General features: G+C 36.8%; 1 protein-coding gene across 8 annotated transcripts in view; it reads right to left on the bottom strand.

Moving 5' to 3' along the window:
• Positions 1-27,354, bottom strand: part of ANO3 (anoctamin 3) — a 476,116-nt gene that overhangs the window by 185,303 nt on the left and 263,459 nt on the right. For 4 of the 8 annotated variants that reach the window (XM_074012595.1, XM_015434966.4, XM_074012596.1 and 1 more), the window contains one exon: positions 24,857-24,975. In XM_074012595.1, the coding sequence (XP_073868696.1) occupies positions 24,857-24,975 (119 nt within the window). Of the gene's footprint in view, positions 1-14,656; positions 14,838-17,026; positions 17,129-24,856; positions 24,976-27,354 lie in introns of those variants that run through there. The other 4 variants (XM_074012597.1, XM_005578368.5, XM_074012598.1 and 1 more) reach the window with 2 other exon arrangements.

Consider the following 27,354-nt stretch of genomic DNA (forward strand, 5'->3'; position numbering starts at 1 on the left):
TGAAGTCAGCGAGACCACGAACCCACCGGAAGGAAGAAAGTCCGGACACATCTGAACATGTGAAGGAACAAACTCCAGACACACCATCTTTAAGAGCTGTAACACTCACGGCAAGGGTCTGCGGGTTCATTCTTGAAGTCAGTGAGACCAGGAACCCGCCAGAAGGAATAAATTCTGGACACAATGAGAGGGGCTGCCATGAAGGTCTCTGACATAGCCTGGAGCCATTTCCCCATGGTTTTGGGATTAACATTAGGTTCCTTGCTACTTATGCAAATTTCTGCAGCCAGCTTAAATTTCTTCTCAAAAAATGGGGTTTTCTTTTCTACTACATTTTCAGGCTGCAAATTTTCTGAACTTTTATGATGTTTCCCTTTTAAAATGGGATTTTTATTTTTATTTTTATTTTTTTGAGATGGAGTCTCACTCTGTTGTCAGGCTGGAGTGCAGTGGTGCAATCTCGGCTCACTGCAACCTCCACCTCTTGGGTTCAAGTGATTCTCCTGCCTCCTGAGTAGCTGGGACTACAGGTGTGTGCCACCATGCCCAGCTAATATTTTGTATTTTTAGTAGAGAGGGGGTTTCATCATGTTGGCCAGGATGGTCTTGATCTCTTGACCTCATGATCCGCCCACCTCGGCATCCCAAAGTACTGGGATTACAGGCATGAGCCACTGCACCTGGCCTAAAATGGGATGCTTTTAATAGCACCTGAGTCACCTTTTGAGTGCTTTGCTGCTTAGAATCTGTTTCTTCCACCAGATACCCTAAATCATCTCTCTGAAGTTTAAAGTTTCACAAATCTCTAGGGCAGGAGTGAAATGCCAGCAATCTCTTTGGTGACATAACAGGAGTCACCTTTGCTCCAGTTCCCAACAAACTCCTCATCTCCATCTGAGACCACCTCAGCCTGGACCTTATTGTTATATCACTATCAGCATTTTTTTCAAAGCCATTTAACCAGTCTTTAGGAAGTTCCAAGCTTTCCCACATTTTCCTGTCTTCTTATGAGCCCTCCAAACTGTTCCAACCTCTACCTATTACCCAGTTCCAAAGTCACTTCCACATTTTCAGGTTATTTTTCAGCAACTCTACTGGTACCAATTAACTGTATTAGTACATTTTCAAACAGCTGATAAAGACACACTGAAACTGGGAACAAAAAGAAGTTTAATTAGACTTACAGTTCCACATGGCTAAGGAGGCCTCAGAATTATGGTGGGAGGGAAAAGGCACTTCTTACATGGCAGCAGCAAGAGAAAAATGAGGAAGAAGCAAAACCGGAAACCCCTGATAAGCCCATCAGATCTCTTGAGACTTATTCACTATCATGAGAATAGTGCAGGAAAGACTGGCCTCCATGATTCAATTACTTCCCCCTGGGTCCCTCCCACAACACGTGGGAATTTTGGAAGACAAAATTCAAGTCGGGATTTGGGTGAGGACACAGCCAAACCATATCAAATGGTGTTTGGGTTAAAAGACTGTTGTGACTGATTTCTCGGAGACTTTGGAAGCCAACCACTTGTAAGTCACCAAAGACTCCTTGCACATTAGGTTACTGTCTGAGGGGCAGTGGCAACTGCATTAACTAATGGTGACTACAAGCACACAGCATTAGAGGTAATTCTTAAAAATAGTACTCAATAAATGTTTGGTTAATGCTACCTTTTTCCACTAAAAGCCTCCATTCCTAACAGCCTGCTTTGACCCAGTACCACTTTAAGACCCTATCCAATGAAGATGACAGATTCAATTGTTCAGGCTCCATAAGAGTGGTAGTTTCTCTCATCTTTTTCCCTGCCCCAGGGAAAAGAAAAGCCGATTTCTTTAAGATGGCTTTTTCATTCATTAATGAAAACATACCAATTTAGTGTATAAGATGCCAGTAGTTTCTGCTGGACTAAGATCTCATGTCAGGGTAAGAAATTCCTTGAAGACAGTATCTTGTATAGCTTCTTGTTACCAAAGGAAGACTTGCTTATCTAAGAAGAACTAAAATAAAAACTTGCACCTACAAACATATAAATGTTTTGATCACTCCAAAGAGCTCTTACAGTTTCTGAAAATACTGCTTTCCAATGTAGTCACATCACAAATAAAACACAAACATGGAGACTAAACCAGGAAGAAGTTGAATCCCTGAATAGACCAATAGCAGGCTCTGAAATTGAGGCAATAATTAATAGCCTACCAACCAAAAAAAGTCCAGGACCAGATGGATTCACAGCAGAATTCTACCAGAGGTACAAGGAGGAGTTGGTACCATTCCTTCTGAAACTATTCCAATCAATAGAAAAAGAGGGAATCCTCCCTAACTCATTTTATGAGGCCAACATCATCCTGATACCAAAGCCTGGCAGAGACACAACAAAAAAGGAGAATTTTAGACCAATATCCCTGATGAACATCGATGCAAAAATCCTCAATAAAATACTGGCAAACCGGATTCAGCAACACATCAAAAAGCTTATCCACCATGATCAAGTGGGCTTCATCCCTGGGATGCAAGGCTGGTTTAACATTCGCAAATCAATAAACATAATCCAGCATATAAACAGAACCAAAGACAAGAACACATGATTATCTCAATAGATGCAGAAAAGGCTTTTGACAAAATTCAACAGCCCTTCATGCTAAAAACGCTCAATAAATTCGGTATTGATGGAACGTACCTCAAAATAATAAGAGCTATTTATGACAAACCCACAGCCAATATCATACTGAATGGGCAAATCTGGAAAAATTCCCTTTGAAAACTGGCACAAGACAGGGATGCCCTCTCTCACCACTCCTATTCAACATAGTGTTGGAAGTTCTGGCTAGGGCAATTAGGCAAGAGAAAGAAATCAAGGGTATTCAGTTAGGAAAAGAAGAAGTCAAATTGTCCCTCTTTGCAGATGACATGATTGTATATTTAGAAAACCCCATTGTCTCAGCCCAAAATCTCCTTAAGCTGATAAGCAACTTCAGCAAAGTCTCAGGATACAAAATTAATGTGCAAAAATCACAAGCATTCTTATACACCAGTAACAGACAAACAGAGAGCCAAATCAGGAATGAACTTCCATTCACAATTGCTTCAAAGAGAATCAAATACCTAGGAATCCAACTTACAAGGGATGTAAAGGACCTCTTCAAGGAGAACTACAAACCACTGCTCAGTGAAATAAAAGACGACACAAACAAATGGAAGAACATACCATGCTCATGGATAGGAAGAATCAATATCTTGAAAATGGCCATACTGCCCAAGGTAATTTATAGATTCAATGCCATCCCCATCAAACTACCAATGAGTTTCTTCACAGAATTGGAAAAAACTGCTTTAAAGTTCATATGGAACCAAAAAAGAGCCCGCATCTCCAAGACAATCCTAAGTCAAAAGAACAAAGCTGGAGGCATCACGCTACCTGACTTCAAACTATACTACAAGGCTACAGTAACCAAAACAGCATGGTACTGGTACCAAAACAGAGATATAGACCAATGGAACAGAACAGAGGCCTCAGAAATAATACCACACATCTACAGCCATCTGATCTTTGACAAACCTGAGAACAACAAGAAATGGGAAAAGGATTCCCTATTGAATAAATGGTGCTGGGAAAATTGGCTAGCCATAAGTAGAAAGCTGAAACTGGATCCTTTCCTTACTCCTTATACGAAAATTAATTCAAGATGGATTAGAGACTTAAATGTTAGACCTAATACCATAAAAATCCTAGAGGAAAACCTAGGTAGTACCATTCAGGACATAGGCATGGGCAAAGACTTCATGTCTAAAACACCAAAAGCAACGGCAGCAAAAGCCAAAATTGACAAATGGGATCTCATTAAACTAAAGAGCTTCTGCACAGCAAAAGAAACTACCATCAGAGTGAACAGGCAACCTACAGAATGGGAGAAAATTTTTGCAATCTACTCATCTGACAAAGGGCTAATATCCAGAACCTACAAAGAACTCAAACAAATTTACAAGAAAAAAACTAACAACCCCATCAAAAAGTGGGCAAAGGATATGAACAGACATTTCTCAAAAGAAGACATTCATACAGCCAACAGACACATGAAAAAATGCTCATCATCACTGGCCATCAGAGAAATGCAAATCAAAACCACAATGAGATACCATCTCACACCAGTTAGAATGGCGATCATTAAAAAGTCAGGAAACAACAGGTGCTGGAGAGGATGTGGAGAAATAGGAACACTTTTACACTGTTGGTGGGATTGTAAACTAGTTCAACCATTATGGAAAACAGTAAGGCGATTCCTCCAGGATCTAGAACTAGATGTACCATATGACCCAGCCATCCCATTACTGGGTATATACCCAAAGGATTATAAATTATGCTGCTATAAAGACACATGCACACGTATGTTTATTGCAGCACTATGCACAATAGCAAAGACTTGGAATCAACCCAAATGTCCATCAGTGACAGATTGGATTAAGAAAATGTGGCACATATACACCATGGAATACTATGCAGCCATCAAAAAGGATGAGTTCATGTCCTTTGTAGGGACATGGATGCAGCTGGAAACCATCATTCTTAGCAAACTATCACAAGAACAGAAAACCAAACACCGCACGTTCTCACTCATAGGTGGGAACTGAACAATGAGATCACTTGGACTCAGGAAGGGGAACATCACACACCGGGGCCTATCATGGGGAGGGGGGAGGGGGGAGGGGGGAGGGATTGCATTGGGAGTTATACCTGATGTAAATGACGAGTTGATGGGTGCAGCACACCAACATGGCACCAGTATACATATGTAACAAACCTGCATGTTATGCACATGTACCCTACAACTTAAAGTATAATAATGATAAATAAATTAAAAAAAAAAAAACACAAACATGGCTATAGCCAATATTAAAAAAATGTATATTTTTAGAATACAAAAAATGTATGATTTTAGCTATTTTAACTTTTTTTTTTTTTTTTTTTTTTTTTTGAGACACAGTCTCACTCTGTCACCCAGGCTGGAGTGCAGTGGCATGACCTTGGCTCACTGCAACCTCTGCCTCCCGGGTTCAAGCGATTCTTCTGCCTCAGCCTCCCGAGTAGCTGAAACTATAGGTGCATGCCATCACATCCAGCTAATTTTTGTATTTTTAGTAGAGACAGGGTTTCACCATATTGGCCAGGCTGGTCTTGAACTCCTGACCTCGTGATCACCTGCCTTGGCCTCCCAAAGTGCTGGGATTAAAGGCATGAGCCATCGCACCTGGCTGTGATTTTTTAAAAATAAATAAATTTCCTAAGGAATATTTGCTTTATTGACATACACATTTCTTTTAAAAAGGCAACGTTACTTTTTTTTTGAGTTGTTTGAGTTCTTTTTAAATTCTGGGTATCAGTACTATTGGATGCATAGTTTACAAATATTTTCTCCCATAGTGCAGGTTGTCTGTTCACTCTGTTGATTCTTTTGTGTGCAGAAACTTTTCAGTTTGTCTCATTTGATTATTTTTGCTTTTGTTGCTTGTTCTTTTGAAGTCTTAGTCAATCAATTCTATGCCTACCCCAACGTCAAGAAGATTTTTCCCTAGGTTTTTTTTCTGGTACATTCATAGTTTCAGGTCTCATTTAAGTCTTGGATCCATCTTGAGTTGATTTAAAAAGTGGACAAAGGACATGAATGTGAATTTTTCAAAAGAAGTCATACAAAGCATATGAAAAAATGCTCAACCAAGCATATGAAGAAATGCTGAACATCCCTAATCATCAGATGTATTTTTTGTTCTCACATTGCTATAAAGAACTACTTGAGACTGGGTACTTTATAAAGAAAAGAGGTTTAATAGGCTCACAATTCTGCAGGCTGTATAGGAAGCATGGCTGAGGAGGCCTCAGGAATCTTAACAGTCATGGAGAATGGTGAAGACAAAGGAGTCATGACTTACATGGCCAGAGCAGGAAGAAAAGAGCAAATAGGAAGGTGCCCCACACTTTTTTTACAACCAGATCTTCTGTGAACTTACTCATTAACATGAAAACAGCAAGGGGGAAGTCTGCCCCATGATCCATTCACATTCCACCAGGTCTGTCTTCTAACACTGGAAATTACGATTCAACATGATATTTGGGCAGGGACACACACCCAAACCATATCACTCTGCCCCTGGCCCCTGCTAAATCCCATGTCCTTCTCACATTGCAAAGTACAACTGTCCTTTCTCAAGAGTCCCCCAAAGTCTTAACTAATTTCAGCATTAACTCAAAAGTCTGTAGTCCAAAGTTTCATCTGAGGCAAGGCAAGTTCCTTCCACCTATGAGCCTATAAAAATCAAAACAAACCAGTTGATTCCAACATAAAATGGGGATACAGGCATTAGGTAAACACACTTATTCCAAAAGGGAGAAATTTGCCAAAACAAAGGGGCTGCAGGCCCCACACAAGCCCAAAACCCAGGAGGGCAGTTATTAAATCATACATATCCAAAATAATCTCCTTTGACTCCATGTCACATGTTGGCCACACTAATGAAAGGGCCTGACTTTCATCAGTGCTCCCAAGACCTTGAGCATCTGTGCACCAGTGGCTCTGCAGGATACAAACCTCTTGACTGCTTTCATGGGCAAGTATTGAGTGCCTGCAGCTTTTCCAAGTATATGGTACAAACTACCAGTGGATTTAACATTCTGAGGTCTATGGGACAGTCACTTCTCACAGCTCCACTAGGCAGTTTTCCAGTGGGGACTCTGTGTGGGGGCTCCAACCCCACATTTCCTCCTCCACAGTGCCTCTCTACCCCTGCAGCAGACTTCTGGCTGGACATCCAGGCATTTCCATACATCCTGTGAAATCTAGGTGGAGGCTCCTAAGCCTCAACTCTTGCCCTCTGTGAACCTGCAGGCTTAACACCACATGGAAGCTGCTAAGGCTTATGGCTTGCACTTGCTGGAGCAGTGGCCTGAGACATATCTGGGGCCTTTTAGCCACTGCGGAAGCTGTCGTGGCTGGGATGCAGGGAGCAGTGTCCTGAGGTTGTACAGGGCATTTTCCCCATGGTCTTGGCCATAACACTGGGTTCCTCTTTACTAATGCAAATTTCTGCAGCCAGCTTGAATTCCCCCCAAGAAAATGGGTTTTTCATTTCTACCACAGTCAGGTGGCAAATTTTCCAAACTTTTATGCTCTGCTTCCCTTTTAAATACAAGTTCCAGTTCCATGTGATTTCTTTGCTCATGAGTATAAGGATAGTCTGCTAGAAGGAGCCAGGCAACATCTTGAATGTTTTGCTACTTAAAAATTTCTTTCATCAGATACCATAAATCATCACTTTCAACTTCAAAGTTCCAGATCTCTAGAGTAGGGACATAATGACTCCAGACTCTGCCAATGCATCACAAAAGTGACATTTACTCAAGTTCCCAATAAGTTCCTCATTTCCATCTGAGACCTCTTCAGCCTAGACTTCATTGATGATATCAGTATAAGAATTTTGGTTACAACAACTTAGCAAGTATACAGGAAGTTCCAAACTGCCTCATCTTTCTGTCCTCTGAGCCCTCCACACTCTTCCAACCTCTGCCCATTAACCCCAAAGTTGCTTCCCCATTTTCAGGTATATTTATAGCAATGCCCCACATCCCAAGACCAATTTTCTGTGTTAGTTCATTCTTGCATTGCTATAAAGAGCTATCTAAGACTAGGTAATTTATAAAAAACAGAGGTTTAATTGGCTCACGGTTCTGCAGGCTGTATAGGAAACATGGCCAGGGTCAGGGGGAACTCAGAAAACTTACAATCATGGTAGAAGGCACAGAGGAAGGCAGCATGTCTTACATGGCCAGACCAGGAGGAAGAGATTAAAGGGGAAAGTGCCACACACATTTTTGCAACCAGATCTCATGAGAACTCATTATCATGAGAACAGCAAGGGGGAAGTGACCCCGTGATCCAATCATATCCTACCAGACCCCTCCTCCAAAACTGGAGATTACATTTCAACATGAGATTTGGGTGGGAACACAAATCCAAACCGTATTATCAGAAAAATGCAAATTAAAACCACAAAAAGATGTCATCTTACAAAAGTCATAATGACTAATATTAAGATGTCCAAAAATAACAGAGAAAAGGGAACACTTACAGGCTCTTGGTGGGAATGTAAATTAATACTACCTTTATGGAAAACAGTGTGGAGATTTCCTAAAGAACTAAGAACTACCATTTGATCCAGCATTCTCATTACTAGGTATATATCCTAAGGAAAAGAAATCATTATATCAAAAAATACCTGCACTAGTATGTTTATTGCAGCCCTGTTCACAATAGCAAAGACAGGAAATCAACTTAAGTGTCCATCAATGGATGACTGAAAATAAGAAAATGTGATATTCAGCCATAAAAAGGAGTGAAATCATGTCTTTTGCACCAAGCATGGATGGAACTGGAGGCCGTTCTCTTAAGGGAAACAACTCAGGCAGAGAAAGTCAAATATCTCCTGTTCATATACGTGCAAGCTAAATAACTCGTACACATGAGCATACAGTATGGAATAATATTGGAGACTCAGAAGGTTAGGAGGGGATTGAGAAATGAGAAACGACTTAATGAGTACAATTTATACCATTCAGGTGATGGATACACTAATAGCCCAGACTTCACCACTAGGAATATATCCACGTATTAAAACTGCTCTTGTACCCCTTAAATTTATACAAATAAACAAAGATAATGTTAAATATACTTTTAAACAATATAATGAAATAAATACAAATAAAGCTCAATTATATATATTATGAATTTCCCTTACACAGATATGAAAACATCTGAAGTCAGATAATTTCTAAGTAGGACTTTTTACAGAGATATATATATATATACACACATACACATATGTATATATATCTGTATTCAAATTCCTGCAAAATGGAAAAATTGAAAGGCTAGATTTGTAAGTATTCAACAAAATCAGTCCCAAATCACAAACCTAATCTCCATCATATTCCACATGATTCAAAAAACACTAAAGGCTGGGAAGAGCGACTCACACCTGTGACCCCAGGACTTTGGATGGCTGCAGTGGGAGGATCACTTGAACCTAGGAGGTTGGGACCAGACTGGGCAACATAGTGAGACTCTGTCTATAAAAGAAGATTAAAAAAAAAAAAAAAAGAGCAAGGCATGGTAGCATGTGCCTGTGCGCCCAGCTACTTAGGAAGCTGAGGTGAGTGGAATGCGTGAGCCGAGGAGTTTGAGGCTGCAGTGAGCCATGATTTCACCATGGCACTCCAGCATAGGTGACAGAGTGAGACATAGTCTCCAAAAACAAGGAAAAAAAAAGAAAGGAAAAAAGAAACACCCTACAACAGAATTGAGCACATATGAAATAGATCATGGGGGAGGTCAATATTCTTAATATATTGCTTAGGTTTTCCTTGACTTTTAGAAATTTCCCAAAGCAACAAATGATCCCTAATTTGTTTATGGACATTCTTTTCCTTTGCTTTCTCTTTCATTTAGTCCATTTTATCAGGTGCTTTATTTCATTCTTCACCTTCCATCTCCATGCAATACTTGAAGATAAATTTTATCAATAGGGTCCATCCTAGACATGATCAAGCTCCTTGAAACACATTTCACCATTTATTTACCTGTGCAAGGAGAAATTACCTTTATAGTATTCAACAGTTTAGGTCTTTTTGTTATAGGTTATAAACATACAACATATAGCATATATGAACTTCCCTTCATCATCTTTGTAATTTCACTCCCAAAAATCCCACCTGTGGAAATTAGTGAATGTAGTAGAATTTTCCACCTCTACTATAAAGAAAAATGAGCATAGATTTTAAGATTGTATATCACACAGTGTATTAGACAAATTTATTCTCCCAGATCTCTCTCCTCTCTCTCTCTCCCCCTCCCTCCTTCTCCTCCTCCGTGAATTTCTAACCACCTGTATCCTTTTTATCATCTCTCCTTTCCATAAGCTCATCCTCACTTCCCTTTTCACACAAAATCAGCCTGTGGTGCGGGTAAAGGCTAGCTTTGCCATTCACTATGTGGTATGTTCTTGGAACAGTCACTTAACATCTCAATTCCTTATTTTTTTCATCTGTAATAAGATGAATACATTTTCTTTATGGTGCAATTACTATGTGCTGGCACTTTTCTAAGTTTTTCAGTGTATATTCATTCATTCTTTCCTCACAAATACCCATTGAGGTGTGTATTATTTTCTGTAACCACCCCCATTTTATAAACAGAGAATCAGAGGCACTGAAAATTTAAACAATTTTCCATTGCCACATAGCATGCAAGTGGCAGGGCCAGGATTCAAATTCATGTGTTCTAACTCCAGGGGCCAAGTTCTAAAAGACAGCAACTTATTTGCTCAATTATTTTTATTTATTTATTTATATTGTTTTTGAGACAAGGTCTCACTCTGTTGCGCAGGCTGGAGTGCAGTGGAGCGAACTCAGCTCACCGCAACCTCCACCTCCTGGGTTCAAGCAATTCTCCTGCCTCAGCCTCCCAAGTAGCTGGGTCTACAGGTGCGAGCTACCACGCCCAGCTAATTTTTATATTCTTAGTAGAGACAAGGTTTCACCATGTTGGGCAGGCTGTTCTCAAACTCCTTACCTGAAGCGATCCACACACCTCAGCCTCCCAAAGTGCTGGGATTACAGGCATGAATGCCCGGCCTGCTGAATTAATTTTGGAATTCCTTTACATTTTTCATTTTTATTTTTAACTTACTACTACTATGAAATACATAAAAGACCACAGCCTAACATGTTGTTTCATAAAGAAACAAAAAAAAAAAACTGGTGTATTTGCTCTTAAGAATCAAACAGGCACTTATAAACTGAAAGGTTTGTCATTTTCTCTAAAGAATTACACATGGAAGCCCAGTGAACTGGTGATGTGCTTTTAACTTGTTTTAATGATGCTATGGCACCGCCAGCAGAGGCTCAGTCGGCTGACTCTTTAACCCAGCTCACTGTGGAAAGTGTTTTGTAAGTTTGAAGAATATCATGGAAGTTTGTGCTTGTGGGTATGAGGCATTAGAAGTTTCTGCATGAGATTGTTATATAAATCCCTATTGTCCTCAGACTTGTACTCCTTCTATAGCCTATTTCTCCCATGCAGTGTTGTAGCCAGGTATGCCTCTTGCTTTGGCCCCTGCACATGCACAATCTAGTCCAAACTCTGTATCTTTGCTCACGCTATTCCTCCAGTTGTCCAAACCTTTTCCTCTGCCCCTAGCAATTACATTTTCAACTCCCTCTTAATTTTTCCCTGCAGTGCTTTTATTTTCCTAATGTTGCATGATTGATACAAAATAAGGAGAAAGTGGAAGCACTGCTAAAGATAAACAGTTCAGGGATAATTTGCTATTACAAGTTTAGAGTTCTCTTTCTCTTATACCCTCCCTTTCAAAAATGTAGATCTAACTGTATTTGTGAGTGCATATATATTACAGATGAGATATGACTTGCAATATGTATTATAGACACTGATATGGTTTGGCTGTGTCCCCACCTGAATCTCATCGTGAATTGTAATAATCCCCAGGTGTCAAGGGCAGGGCCAGGTGGAGATAATTGAATCATGGGGGTCGTTTCCCCCATGCTGTTCTCGTGGTATTGAGTAAGTCTCATGAGATCTGATGGTTTTATAAATGGGAGTTCCCCTGCACAAGCTCTCTGCCTGCCACCATGTAAGATGTGACTTTACTCCTCATTTGCCTTCTGCCATGATTATGAGGCCTTCCCCAGCCATGTGGAACTGTGAGTCCATTAAACCTCTTTCCTTTATAAATTGCCCAGTTTCGGATATGTCTTTATTAGCAGCGTGAGAACAGACTATTACAGACACACACTGAATTCTGTACATAGTGTTATAAAATCTATTCTTATTCAATTGTAGTTATACTAATTAGGACTCTTTCAGTTCTAAATGACAAATCTAATTTGAACCAGACAATCATAGCCTCTCCTAACAAAAAATTGTTTAAGTCCATGTAGCCAAATTTATTCAGCTCTCTACCTCTGAAAAGGCCAGAGCTAGTATAGCTTTAATAACAGCTGGTTCTCACAATCCAAATGGACCTGTCAGGATTCTTACTCTAGTATTATATTTCTTCTGTATCTCCATCTCTTAATTCTGTTGCTTGTTTTTGCTTTTCTCTCTCATTCTTTCCTACACTTAAAAAACTTTTAGACAAAATAAACTTGACATACTTTATTTAAGCAAAGAACAGTTCATGAATTGGGCAACATGTAAAACTGGAAGAAATTCAGAGAGCTCTGCTCCAGCAGTACAAGCAGTGAGCTTTTATAGCCTGAAGACAGAAGCAAAGTAATTACCTGATGACTACACCTAGTCATTTGCCTCATTTATGTGTGGTGTGAGGAGAGACCCCTAGTTCTATAACCAATCAGCTAGTTGCCTGGTTGTGATTGAGGCTAGATTTTTTTTTCAAGACAGACAAAATTGTCTCCAAGTTAAGTTTTGTTTTGCTTGCATAAAGGTTTTGGGTGAAGAAAAACCCCGAGCCTGATGACTTCCTGCATATTTTGCTGTAATACGACTAAAAATAATTTTCTTCCTGTGGCTGAGAGGGGAATATCTTTTCCTATGTAAGTTCTAAGAGAACATCTCAGAGTGGAATTCAGCTTGGGAAACTTGTACATTACTGCATCTATCATTCTATCCAACAGGAGGGATAATTCTGTTGGCTAGCTTAAAGTAGGGAAATAGGGCCAACAAAGAAAGTGATACTTGCATAAAACAGGAAAAATCCACCAATATCTCTACATCAATATGTAAAGTCTCTTATCTCTTTTACCTAATGTGGGCCAGAAAACAAAGGCTATTCTAGGTTACAGTGATTGGTTGTTTTCATCTTGTTTTAATGCAAAGAATAGACTTGTGATAAAGGGTATGGGGTACTGGGGCTCTCCCAACTTTTTCTGACTTTTCAGAAAAGAGATTCTGAGGCTTGGTGGTCTGCAGAGCATATAGAATGGATCTGCTGGCAGGGAATCCCAGAACCAGATCTCGTTACTCTTAACATAGTGTTTCCCTGGGGTGGCAAATACAATTTTATATTCCCCTATTTATTCTTGTTGTGTGATGGCACACTTGAGAATTAGTGGTGCAGATTGGCCTTGTTTCACTGCACTTTCAAATACCTAAACAATATTCAGTTTTATGATTCTGCCATTATTTACCTCCAACTGAATGATATTTTGGCTTGTTTTGCCAAATTATTCTTTGCTGTGATTCATAATGATGCAGTGAGTATCCCTGTTCATATATCTCTGTTAATCTCTCAATTGTTTTATTACTACAAATCCTTATAAGTAAAATAACTCAAAAAGTTTTGCCCATTTTTAAAGACAAGATTGATTTCCTTCCCTTCCATGAATTGTGCTTGTACTCTTGAAGGCCACACTAATAACTCTATTCCACGTATTCCAATGTTTCCCTAATATTCTTTCAGTAGTTCACTTATTTGACAAGTTTATCCTGAGTTCATTATGAGTCAGCCTCTATGCACAGTGCAGAGGTAATTACAGAGAAAAAAAAAATTCATTGTCCCCCTCCATGAAAAGAGAGTAATTTAGTTAAGGAGACAGATAGGAGGACATATAATTGCAATTTGTGTGATTTGTGCTACGAGGGGGCGGAGGTGCAAGTGCTATGAGAGCAAAGATGAAGTAACTGTCTTGAGAAAGAGAAAAAACCTTCATTCAGAAGTGATATGTGATTTAAATCCTAAAAACATGAATGGAGAAAGGTGGTCAGCCTTCCCAGGTCGAGGAAACTCCATATACAAATACATCTGGGCATGGAAAAGGATGAGTATATTCAACACCTGCTGGAGTACTAGAGGAGTCACTGGTATCTGGAAGTCCTGTCAAATGATATAAAGCATAATTCTTATGCATTCTAAAATTTGAGGACCATTCTTCTGAAGCTCCTATTTTTACTGTCCCCAGTAAACTGCAAACTTTTTGACAATGGGAAGCACGTCACATTCATTTCATATCCACTGAATCTTGTATGGTACCTGGCATGCACGCATCTGTGCACACACACACACACAAATATGCAAATGAATCAAATAATTCAACTTGTAATTGAGTAAAGCCAGTTTTACTCAATGCAATATTTGAATTTGGAAATGTTAGAATATGTATTTTTTATTGCAGGAAACAAAACAAAATTTAAAAATCATCTATATCCCCAGTAGTATTAAAAGTCTCTCTCATACACACACACACACACACACACACACACACACTTATAACTTAGCTTTCTAGCCTGCTTTTTTTACTTTCTTGACTTGTGTCCCTGTCATTAAGTAATCAATTCCAATGTGATTTCTCTAACTTCCACCTTTGTAGTTAGATATCTAAGTGGTTTCCCCATTCTGATGTGGGAAACTGTCTGATGGATTCACCTTACCTTTAACCAGTCTTGGCCAGCCACCTTCGCCTTTATTGAGTTGCATTACTCTAGTGTCGTCCCCACCTCCTACATTGTTTCCCCGCCCAAAGGGGCAGAGTGATCTTACAAAAACAGAGATCTGTCCAAAAACCTTTAAACTTAGAATCAAATTCAAACTCCTCATCATAGGCCCCTGCAGCATTGTGTCTGCTCACTTCTCTCTCACCTCTTCTCTTGGCCATCCTTGTGCTTAGTTTCGGTGTTTCTGCCACATAAGCACATCGCTTCTCAAACACATCTGGATACTCTGCATGCCAGGGCCCTCACATAGGTCACTCTTCTGCCTTGAATGCCACGTTCTTCCACTTTTCCCTCTGTTGACTTCTCATCTCTCATTTCTTGCTCTTAATAAGCTGCTTTCCTGATCACTCAAGTAACTCCCCTTCTTCTACCCTGCACCCACTTATGACAACTTTAAATAGATAATTACATGTAGGCTTATTTTCTTATTCCTCCAGTAGACTACAAGCTTTGCACACTTAGGGATTTTGCCTGTTTTATTCAATAATGTATACCCAGATTAGTATAGAGTCTGGCACATGGTGAATTCTCAAAATAGAGTACACTGAAGATATTAAGGGGATAATTAAGACAATGGTTCTCAAATGTGCTATCTGCACCAATAGCATCAGAATCACCTGGAAACTTAAAAATGCAAATTCTGAGGCCTCAACTGGAGCTACTGTTATCAGAAGCTCTGGGGGGTGGAGTCCAGTTATCTATTTTTTTTTGTGCAACCACTGCTGTAAGGTATCTGTTTAGGAAGGCAACACACATATTTTGTTTAAAGATGATGTAGCCAGAATTCCTTAGAATGTGAGATTTGAACCTTAAATATCACTGAATTTAATCTCTCATTTTGCTGAAAGAGAAGTCCAAGGACAATTTTATTTTTTAATGTAACAATTAGTGATAATTCTGCTTATAAATTTGCTTTTATGATAGTGAGACACACATATTTCTTATGAATATTAAGTATAATTATGCAGCACATACTTTTGAAAAGTTTTCAAATACGAAGCTACTTTTATACTAATAGCTGAGTATGTATTAATTTAGCTAAAATTAGGTAAAAGTATGGAAAAATGCATTTTGCATTTCTCTGAAAATGGTTCAAACAATGAATTGGTCCAGATAATTTATCAGACACTATTTCTCTGTGATTAATTTTGCCTATATTGCTTTCATGTTATTAAGGGGGAAGCAATAGTTTCCTTTGAAGTGTCTTATGAAATCTGGTTCACTGAGCAATGCACTATCATAGAGTTACAAAAAAAGCTAGATTAATTTTACTCAAATTGGACTCAGATTAGATCCAAAACACCTGAGATATCTGGCCTCAGTTAACTGGATAAAGTGTGATGCTGAATACCATATGATAAGACATATATCCACGGGAAGAATAAAAATCATGAAGCAAATGTAAATATAAAACTTAAAAAATACAAAAACTAAGAAGGAAAGAAAATATTGATTGAATTTCCATTATGTAGTGGTATTATACTAAGTGCTGTTTCTTAGATTATCTTATATTATTCTCTTTCCACTAATTTTTACTTTTATTTTTTATTTAAAATCATAGGTTCTCTAGTTTATCTAATGAAGACACAAATCCAAGTCTTTCTCAAAGGAACAGTCTGTGATGAAGCATAGACTATGGTTTTCTATTGGGTTCTCAATACAATAAACATTTTTTAAATATTATATATATGTGAACTTTAAAATATTCCATTAGTGGAAGTAATTTGCAGAGAGTACATTTGAATAGATCTTTTCTCATCACTGATTTTTATATTTTTAATATTATATAAGAAATCATTTAAGTACTTATTTTTCGTAAAGAAAAGAACACTTATTTCCATATCAGTGATTATCTATGCTATATGATCTTATCTTTAACATAGATGTAAAAATGGAAATTCTCCAGATGGAAGCATCTGACATTTTAAACAAATCAAAACATGAACTGAGTCAAAATTAAGTTTCTTATTACCTTTAAAACTGTGAGAAAATAAAGACAGCAGGTTGAAAACATTTTACATCACAGTGAATTTCGTACCTGATGTGATTTATTTATTTTAACATTTGACGCTATGAGATATGCTCCTTTAAATTCAGATGTTTCCCTCAGACTTTCTATTTTCATGAAAATCAGTTAAAAATCTTGTATAAAATTAAGAAAAACTGAAAATATTTTAAAGGTAAATATGTTTTATGTTTTTGAATAAAAACCATTTTAGAGTAGATGCTGTGAATAACTATTTCAATTAAATCAATAAATACATTTAAAAAGACAAAACTTCAGAGAGGTGATATTTTGTTTACATGCAAGATAAACACAGATATTTTTAAAATAACACATTTAGATCATACTTTTTTTTACTTTGAAATATATATCTAGTATTTTGAAATAACAGATACATTCATTTCCAATTCTGAAATCAATATTAATTTCTCTCAATTGGTTTCTCTACATATGTTTAAGAAAATATAAAAATAGTATAGAATTCCTAGATTGATGCACTTTTAAACATACCACAGTCAGAATTCTGAGTTCAGCTGCATTTGGAATCCCTCATTGCTGACAACAGAGTCTCAAATGACAATCTTCTTTAAAGCACTCTTCAGTGTGACAACTGAAAGTTCTCCCTTTCACCGCCTGCTTTTTCCATTAGCTAGAATGTTACATACTGAGTGCTACACAAAGCATTTGACTGGAGGGTTTTTAGCCTACTCTTTAAATGCCTTAGTTTGAATAATCATTTTTTAAAGATAACTCATCTCTTTATAAGAATATCTGTATTTTTTTTATTAATTGCATTTTAGGAGTTGGTTATAGGGTGGAATAGGGGGCTGCCTTCATGTGTCATTGGTTAATGTCTATGCATGAGTCACCTAAGTGACATTTAGTAATATAATGTCAGCGACATTTTTATGATTTTACTGTCAATTATTAATAATCTATTGTATGTGCCATTTGAATGAGCTGGGCAGATTAACATGAAAGATGGGAGGTGTGTTTCAGTTTGATAATAGTGGTCTGGAAAATACAACTAACTTTTTTAATGGTGATCTAGGTAACACTTTTTTGATACTGGAGTGGAGTTCACCAGGAATTCCTATAATTCTTTTTCTGCTTTTAAAGGAAATTGCCTCATTTTCTTGTTCACTGGAGAAAGGTACAATTGAAAGCTTTGTGGTTTCTGAAAAATCCTGCATGTGTTAAACTTCACATTGCATTATATTGTCTCTGAGCCACACATAATGATATGATTGTAATCTGAGAGCACAGGAATTAACTGACACCTAAAAGTAAACAAGCAAATAAAATTGAATGCTTTTGTCCCCATTTAGTTAATATCCACATAAGAAATGCAACACAGGGTTACATTTATTTCTGTTAAAAAAGCCTCTGTAGGGCAGCTTGTAATTGGGACTGACAAGACACTGAACCTAAGAAGTAACCACTTAATGTATATGGTCTTGAGTTAATAAGCATGCTTTAAAATTGATTTTCCAGCAGGCTCAAGAAATAGAAAAAAATAACTTCACACAATGTTAGAAATAGTTAAAGAACAAATGGTATATTACTCTAATACGTAGGTTTAAATTGTCTATGGCAGGAAGGGATTAATGAAATCAAATGGGTTTCCATGACTGAAACCCTCATCTGGAATCCTGGTTTGCATCATGCAAGAAGTCAACCACCACAACAAAACAATAATAATTAGTTTTTTAAAACAGAAGTGTCAGAAATTATTCAGTAAACACAACAGTGCTTTATTCTGCAGGTATTTTCTTCTCTACAGTGATAATTGCTCAAAATATTCATATTTTGATTGATTCTTTGGTGAGATTAAGAAGGCTATGTGCCAAAATATATGGAGAAAGATGACAGAGGGAGATGAAGGGCTATAAGCTGCAAGCTAGAGATAAGTGTTTTAAAATTTATCAGGATATAACTAAGCACAGGAGCCTCAATTTTATTATATTAAGTATAAAACATTGAAAAAAAGCACAATATTCATGCTCTCTAATAAACATAATTTTCCAGTAATGTGAACATGACCGCTAACTACCCAATTCACTTTTCTCGTGGCTTCTATAGTCCCTTGCACGCACCTCCATTATGTGCAGTGTAGCACAGTGCTTGACAGTGTGGTCCCTGTGTATAATTCCTGCCTCCTCCTTACCAGCTGTGTGATAACAGAAAAGTTACGTAGCCATCTAACCCTTCATTTCTTCACCTATGAAATGGGGGTAAAAATAGACCTTACCTTTTAGAGTTGTTGTTGTGATAGAAAAGTAGAAGTTATTAAAATCCCTGTTAAGATCCCTAATAAATGTTAGCTGTTATAATCATTTAACATTATTATTATTAATATTGAAACTTCCAGTTCAGTGTTCACAGCCTGGAGGGCTTGGAGGTGACAGATTAAGGAGGTAGATTTGACTTTTGGTATGCTCAAATAACATGGTTTCTGATCTATCTTCTCTGGCTGCTTTCATGTCTGAACAGCTAGAGAACTGTTTGATTTGAGCCGGTGACTGATTGAATGTTCAAATATCAAGTAGAACCATTATCTGCACCATTTAACTGGTATGCCCATACATTAATTATTGAATTTACTTTCACATCCCATCAAACTATGTATACTTTTTTGCAGAGAAGTTATTGCAACTCTCATTTTAGAGCTAACATCCTCCAGGGAGATTTAGGAGATGTGTCTCCCAAAATGAATTCTTAAGTACTCATGGGAAAAACAAATACATTGGTGATTTGAGAAACCTCTATGTGTTTAATTACTGAGACATTAGTTTCAGGGAAGAGAAAACATCTTTGACATCTTTTTTGTTTCTTTGTATTGCATATGAAATACGACTTCCTAAACAGGCACATTTTTTTTCCCCCATAGTCTTTCAGGGAACTAAAGGCATCTACCCCAACAAATCCATCTCTCACCTAATTGTATTCTCTCAGGTAAATCATCTCATGTCATGATTTCCTAGCCCTCTGCTGTAGACATATTTCAGTTCTGCACAGAACTGTTGGCAGCTATAGGAGCTTTTGGGGAGAGTTTTATGTTTCGTTTTGTGGTGGTGGTGGTGGTGCTGCTTATTTTGTATTTTGATTGGTAAGGGGAGTTCCCATACTGTAATAGATTCAGTTGAAAATATTTATCTACTTATTATTTGATCCCAAGGAATGGAAACTTTCTATTATTTGACTACTTTTGCTGAGGTTTAGTGATATTATATTTGTAACACATTACTATTTTTACTTAGGGGTTTGTAGATACAAGAATAAATTGCAAACAGGTCAATCTAGTTATAGGAGGTTGTGAGTTAGCCACACAATTACTACAATTTAGAGCTGCCTTACTTCAGAGTAATGTTTCAGGGTTTTGGAAAGAGGTAAGTATCTCTGAGGGTATACCTCAGAGATCGAACTGGAGACAGAAACGCCGAGTCTAGAGTTAAAGAGACATGCCACAATGCGGCTCTGGTTCCGCCAAGCTTAGAGACTGGGGCAAGAAACGTTTCTGTTAATTCCTTATTTTCTTGTTTGTAAAAATGAGAGTATTACTACCTATTGTCATTGAATTATTGTGAGATTTAAATTAGATAATGTATATAAAGTGCTTACCACAGTTTCTGGTGCATAAGTGATCAGTGCATATCAGGGCAAAGAAACTGAAATGCTACTTACTATGGTTATTGGGCTAAAAAAGGTGAAGTCCTGAATTGCTACGGTCATGCCAGTGTAACAAAATGGAAAAACTGTTTGGAAGAAAAGACTATCTTATTTTAAATCCTGGCTCAGTCATTTACCAGCTGTATGAGATTGTAAAAAGGTAATGATATTATAATATTTATGGCTTAAATCTATGAATACTTAAGTATTATGTCCTTTGAATTTTACCACCCAGTGATAAAACTATAAACATCTCTTGTATATCATTCCAAGTATTTTCCCCATGAAAACCAGCTAGACATTTTTATATAATTGGCATTATACTGCACATATTGATTTTTAAAACCACTTTATTATATAATAATACACTGTGATCATGTCCTATTATCCTTAAATAGTTTAGAGATTTTCAGCATAGTACTGCCTTGTCTGAGGGCATTACAAATTACTATTTTAAATGTTACCATTTACACTTGACTCTGGAAGTGCTCCTCCCCCACCACAAATTACAATGTGAGAAACATTCTTTAACAGAATTATTTGGGCTAACTTCTTGCTTTTTTTTTTTCTTCCTGTTTTTTTGAGAGGGTCTCCCTCTCTCTCTCTCATGTTGGAGTGTAGTTGTGTGACCATGGCTCACTGTAGCCTCCACCTCTCAGGCTCAAGTGATCCTCGTGCCTCAGCCTCCCGAGTAGTTGGGACTACAGGTACGTGCCACCATACCCGGCTCATTTTTGTATTTTTTCTGTAGAAACAGGGTTTCACTGTGTATCTCAGCCTGTTCTCAAACTCCTGGGCTCACACTCCAGATTACTTGTCTGCCCTCCTCAGCCTCTCAAAGTGCTGGGATTATAGGCATGAGCTACTACACCCAGAAACTTGGCTAACTTCTAATTGCATTCTCTTCATAAATTCCTAGAACTAGTCAACAGGCAAAATTACTTGTAGGTACTGAACCTTCCTTGTGAAACTGTTTTCCAGAAAATTTGGCTCAATATACATACTGACCAGCAAGGAATAAAAATGATAGCTTATAGTTTAAAAGTACAACAAAACCTAATACTGATATAAACATTTTCTAATTTGGTTCAAAAAACATTGCTTACATTTGTATTTCTGTAATTAATAGTACAGCTGATCATTATATATGTTAAAATTAAATTGCTTTTCAATTTATTTCATTCTTATATTTATAAATTACATTATGATATCTGTGTGAATTAAGAATATTAGCCATTCTTCTGGCATGTATATATTTTCCAGCATGTGAGCTGATCACCATATCTTAAGCTTGTCTCTTCTTAATGTTATCAGAATTTTGACACTGATATATTTAGTATCTAAATAGTAAGTCTATCCATGCTTAATTTTATCATTGATTTTAAAAGGCCATTTAAAGAAGCAATTGTTCTATTCTGTCGTTAGAAAAAATGTTAATTTTTTTTTGCTTTGTTTTCAATATATTCAGTTTGAGTATACTTCTTCAGCTCTTCAGTAATTCATTTGTTATAAGATGTGAGATGTCATCTAAGAATATTTTAACTCTTTCCAAATAATTGACTAGTTGTTGTGAGAACATTTGCATGTTTTTGAATAATTAACATTTATTTCCTGATGTGAAATGCTACCTTTATCATAACATATACACCACTCCCTCACATGCGTGTGCACATACACACACACACACGCGCACACACAGGTTTAAGGAGTCTACAGAAAATTTGAAGCAACTCTGAAAACTCTTGTACTAAATCTTTTGGAAAATTTACACTAGCGATCAGCTAATGTAGAACAAGTCTTCACCATTTACTAAGAAAGGTTTCTGAGGGTCAAACTAAGTACTTAAATGGCACAAGGAAGGGAGATTCCTTTTAGGGTTGCAGGGAAGATAATGCTTTTTCAGTATTTCAGAGAATACAAAGACTCTGAAAACAGGGCGAGCTTCCTCTGGGCTGATCGAAAGGAGACTACTTAATGTTAAGTAAGAAGATAAATTTAAAAACATGGACAAAAAGATTAATAAGCCAAGGTGATTTTCTGTATGACCCATGTTTTACATGAAAATTAAATATTTAGGATACCACTTAATAATATAAATAAAAGGTTACTTCAGGTACTAAAGTTAAATAAATATTAATATTTTCTTTAGAAACTGACTATCCCAAAAAGAAGTAAAATTTATTCTCTTAGCATTTCATGTATAATCTTGTCCATTAAAGCAGCCATATAGAGCCAAGTTAGTCATTCATCTTGTAGTTTGTCATCACCATCTCACAATATCTGGACAAAAAAAGGAAGTAGCACATTCAGAATACTAAGTCCTATACACAATTTGGAGGCAAAGAGCCATTTAGGCAAATGAAATAGTTCCTGACATCCACATAAAAGGTATGCTGTAGAAGACTACAAAAGCCATCTCCTTCTCACCTTCTTCAACATATGACCAGTGTCTCCAGCCCTAGAGAAAATTATTTCTAATACCCATTGAGATAAAGATGAGCACCATCTGCCAATGCCAGTTGACACAAAGTGAATGGCCTTGTGATCTAATATTAATGAACTGTTAAAATATACATGTGCAGATTTTCCTTGTCCATAACCTTCTTCCTGTTTGATTTGATACCCAATATCCTTTCAAAGGTGAAGTCACTGTAATTGAAAACTAGATTAATATTCCCAGACTCATTAATGTCAATATCTGTAGTTAATCTGGGCATTGTGACAGTGGTGGACCCATGAAATATCCCAGCTGAGACCAAAAGAGCTATGCAGCTGAGCTTCACTAATGCCCACTACAGACGCCATGGATTCTTTACCATAGGCTTATTCCTGCTAACCTAGATTAACCATAGATAATCCCTGTAAATCGACCACATCTAGAGGCCTCAGCTGGTATGTAGGATGTGACTCCTTGGTGGAGAGAGGGATTCTAGTTTTGAGGATCATACAGTTTGGCGGTAGGACTTTATTATCTTCATATGTTATTCCCAATGTTCTCCATATTCGTGAAACAAGAAAAAGTGATATTTACCCAAACCATCTTAAAAAAAATCACCCTCATTTGCTCTAGAACTTTGCTTGCAGTCAGGCCAGGTCCTTCAGTCTATGGATTTTTGGGAATGTTCCTTTCCTTTCATTACAAAATGCTTCCTTAAATTGCTTAGCTACACATGGATGAAAAAGCCTTTTGTCAAGAGGTAAGACAGAAAGTAAACTGGTCTTAGAGAAAAGTTTTATAAAAGAAATATCTGCACTCCCATATTTATTGCAACAGTATTCACAACAGCCAAGACTTGGAAGCAACCCAAGTGTCCATCAACAAATGAATGGATTTTTAAAAAGTGGAGAACATATACACAATGGAGTACTATTCAGCCATAAAAGAATGAGACCCTGTCATTTGCAACACCGTAGATGGAACTGGAGGTCATTATGCTAAGGGAAATCAGTCAGGCACAGAAAGACAAACTTTTCATGTTCTCACTTATTTGCGAGAGCTGAAAATTAAAACAGTTGAACGCATAGAGATAGAGAGTAGAATGATGATTACCAGGGGCTGGGAAATGTAGGGCAAGGGGAGAGGGGATGATCACTAATTATTAGTGACGAACAAGAATAAAGAAATTTGGCACAATTATCCCTGCATCTATGTATTAGTTTGGTCTCACTTACGATAGTAATATTTAGTCTCTGCCATATTTATTTACTAACACATTGGCGGGTGTCTAATAAAGATATTTGCAAAAGTAATCCAAGAAACACAGAATCAAATATCACAGAGAAAACTGTATTTCTTGTGATTATTAGCCAGGCAGTGAAAATTGAAACCTAAGTCATTCCTTGTGTTAAACTGCACTTAATGTCCAACTATCCTTTTTACAAAGGCGTTTCCTTTTTCATCAATACAAAAAATGAAAAAAAATAAAAATTAAAAAAAATGAGCTTATCCTGAACCAGGATTTGTCGTGAAAATCATCAAAAGGGATATATGGATCAGTTACATTTGCAATGATGAAAAGAAGCAACATTCCGTTTTGTCTTTGGTATCTGATGGGAACACTCCCATGTTTTGAAGAGTCCATGAAAGCATTTTGTTTGAGGAATGGCAGGATTGTTGGAACCAACAGCTTTTAAAATTGAACTCTACCTCATTTTTGTATTGGTGAACTATAATTTTAATAAGATATTCTCAATCTTTTGCTATGCGCCAGACACTTACATGGTTATCTCATTTTGTCTTCAAATAATCTTGTCAAGCAGACAACCAGGAGCATATTCCAAGATGAGAAAACAATTCCCAGTGAGTTTAATTAGTCTTATCAAGTTATTACAACTGGGTAGTGGAAATGGAACTTAAATCTTGGTTGATGTGATACTAAAATCCATGTTCTCATTAAGTCATGCTAAGAAAGACGAAGAAGCCCTAAAGAGACTATTAATGAATAATTTTACATTTCAGATTAAGTGTTTTAAACATTGTTTGAGAAATATGAATCAGTATGATAAATATGAATTAATATCTCTATATAACTTCTGAGTTCTTAATGGTACATATTAACATGTATATTCTTGTATAGTCTCCAGCAAAAACCAAACATGTAGACACATATTAAAAGGTTTTAAAAATTATGCTCTAAAAATGACTTATTGATAAAGTTTAGTTCTCATTACCTTAGATAATTTTGTCTTGAATTCAGATTTATCTTTGATAACAAAGTCATTAATGAGACGAGACCGGTCATAAGTAGCGTGTTCTGATTCATCCGTGTAATCCTTATCTTTTCCTAGGGCTATAAAAGAGAAAGAGAAAGTTATATTTATTTCTATCATTTTTCTTTTCTCTTTTTTCATTAAATGTGCTAATCTCTCCTCTTTCATGTTTCCCAAGGTTTAGCCTAGATATACACACACACACACACACACACACACATATACACACACACTAGAACATACATAAAATTTGTGTGGCAGAATTTTCAAATAATCCATACATTCAATAAATAAGCACATGAAAGTAATCACATGAAAGCTTGCCTGTTATTTACTAATGCTGACACTGATAGTGACTTTCAGAAGAATTAAATGCATCTGTGCTATTGAATGTACTTCAAATTTTTTAAAATAAAATTAGAACCACGAAAAAATCATGTTTTGAACTTGAAGATAGTGACATTAGTAAGAACTGTGTAAGCCTTCATTTGCTTAATTAAAAACTGCATTGATTTTGAGAGTTTGTTTTCTTAAAAGCTGGAAACATTTGAAGAGTGTAAAAAGTCTGAGAAACAGTAGAAAATATGTTTCTTTTATTTGATTATGAGAGCAGACTATATTTTTTCACTTTTCTTTTTATTATACTTTATATTCTAAGGTACATGTGTATAACATGCAGGTTTGTTACATATGTATACATGTGCCATGTTGGTGTGCTGCACCCATTACCTCGTCATTTGCATTAGGTATATCTTCTAATGCTATCCCTTCCCCCTCCCACGACTCCTCAACAGGCCCTGGTGTGTCATGTTCCCTTCCTGTGACCAAGTGTTCTCATTGTTCAGTTCCCACTTATGAGTGAGAACATGCAGTGTTTGGTTTTTTGTCCTTGCGATAGTTTGCTGAGAATGATGGTTTCCAGCTGCACCCATGTCCCTACAAAGGACATGAACTCATCCTTTTTTATGGCTGCATAGTATTCCATGGTGTATATGTGCCACATTTTCTTAATCCAGTCTGTCATTGATGGACATTTGGCTTGGTTCCAAGTCTTTGCTATTGTGAATGGTGCCACAATAAACATACATGTGCATGTGTCTTTATAGCAGCGTAATTTATAATCCTTTGTGTATATACCCAGTAATGGGATGGCTGGGTCATATGGTATTTCTAGTTCTAGATCCTTGAGGAATTGCCACACTGTCTTCCACAATGGTTAAACTAGTTTACAATCCCACCAACAGTGTAAAAGTGTTCCTATTTCTCCACATCTTCTCCAGCACCTGTTGTTTCCTTTTTAATGATAGCCATTCTAACTGGTGTGAGATAGTATCTCATTGTGGTTTTGATTTACATTTCTCTAATGGCGAGTGATGATGAGCATTTTTTCATGTGTCTGCTGGCTGCATAAATCTCTTCTTTTGAGAAGTGTCTGTTCATATCATTTGCCCACTTTTTGATGGGGTTGTTTCTTTCTTGTAAATGTGTTGTATTTACAAGAAAATATGTTAATAAACATTACAAGAAATATAAATCAGGGGATTGAAACAACTACCAGGAAAGAACAGAGAATATTGAAAAATGGTTACTAGTGGAATAGCAAAAAAAAAAAAAAAAAAACCAAAAAAACTATAATATCAGTTACATATAAGGATGTATATGAACAATGAATAAGCTGTAATCAATGTAAAATAGTATAAAATAGGAAATCTCTATGGGGGCTACATGACCAAGAATTCTTGACACATTTCACCAATTTATGTTCCATATGATATAAATATATCTTCAAACTCAAAAACAGATTGCTATACATTTAGCCTTTTCAAAGATATCAAAACATCTTAGAGTTGTTTTACTAGATCAGTTGATATCTATTAAACATGAATTTTGACATGGAAAACTCTAGTGCTTTCAAGATTTCAGTCAATTTACTTATTGTTCAGAAGAAAAACAATTTTGTTTATAGTATATCCATTCCTTTATAAATAATGGTTAAAAGCTATTAAAACACAATATGTTACATCGTGGGCAGCTAATAGTATCAGGTTCATAGTGGTATAAACTAAAATCGTATAGGTTATATTATGTCTTAGGATGCAGTTAATAGCCAGATACGTTAAGAAGCTCTAAGCTTTTAGTGGTTACACTTAGACCTATTAACCATACCTGACACTCATTGATGGTTAACATTTGCTACGTGCATGCAATAGGCCAGAAACTTTACCTGTATTATTTCCTTTCATTCTGATGACAACTTTAAAAGTGGGTATAATTTCTTCCTACATCTAATAATAAGCAAAAAAGGAACACGGAAATGGAACATGCCGAAGGCACTAAACCAGTAAGAGGCACATCTAAAACTGAAACAAATTCTGATCTGACTCCAAAGCCCATGCTTGTGAACATAGTATTCCCCCAGATTTAGGTAAGTTACATTTTATTCATTCAACTTTTGTTTA

This window comes from Macaca fascicularis, chromosome 14 (assembly GCF_037993035.2).
Source record: "Macaca fascicularis isolate 582-1 chromosome 14, T2T-MFA8v1.1".
Taxonomy (NCBI): domain Eukaryota; kingdom Metazoa; phylum Chordata; class Mammalia; order Primates; family Cercopithecidae; genus Macaca; species Macaca fascicularis.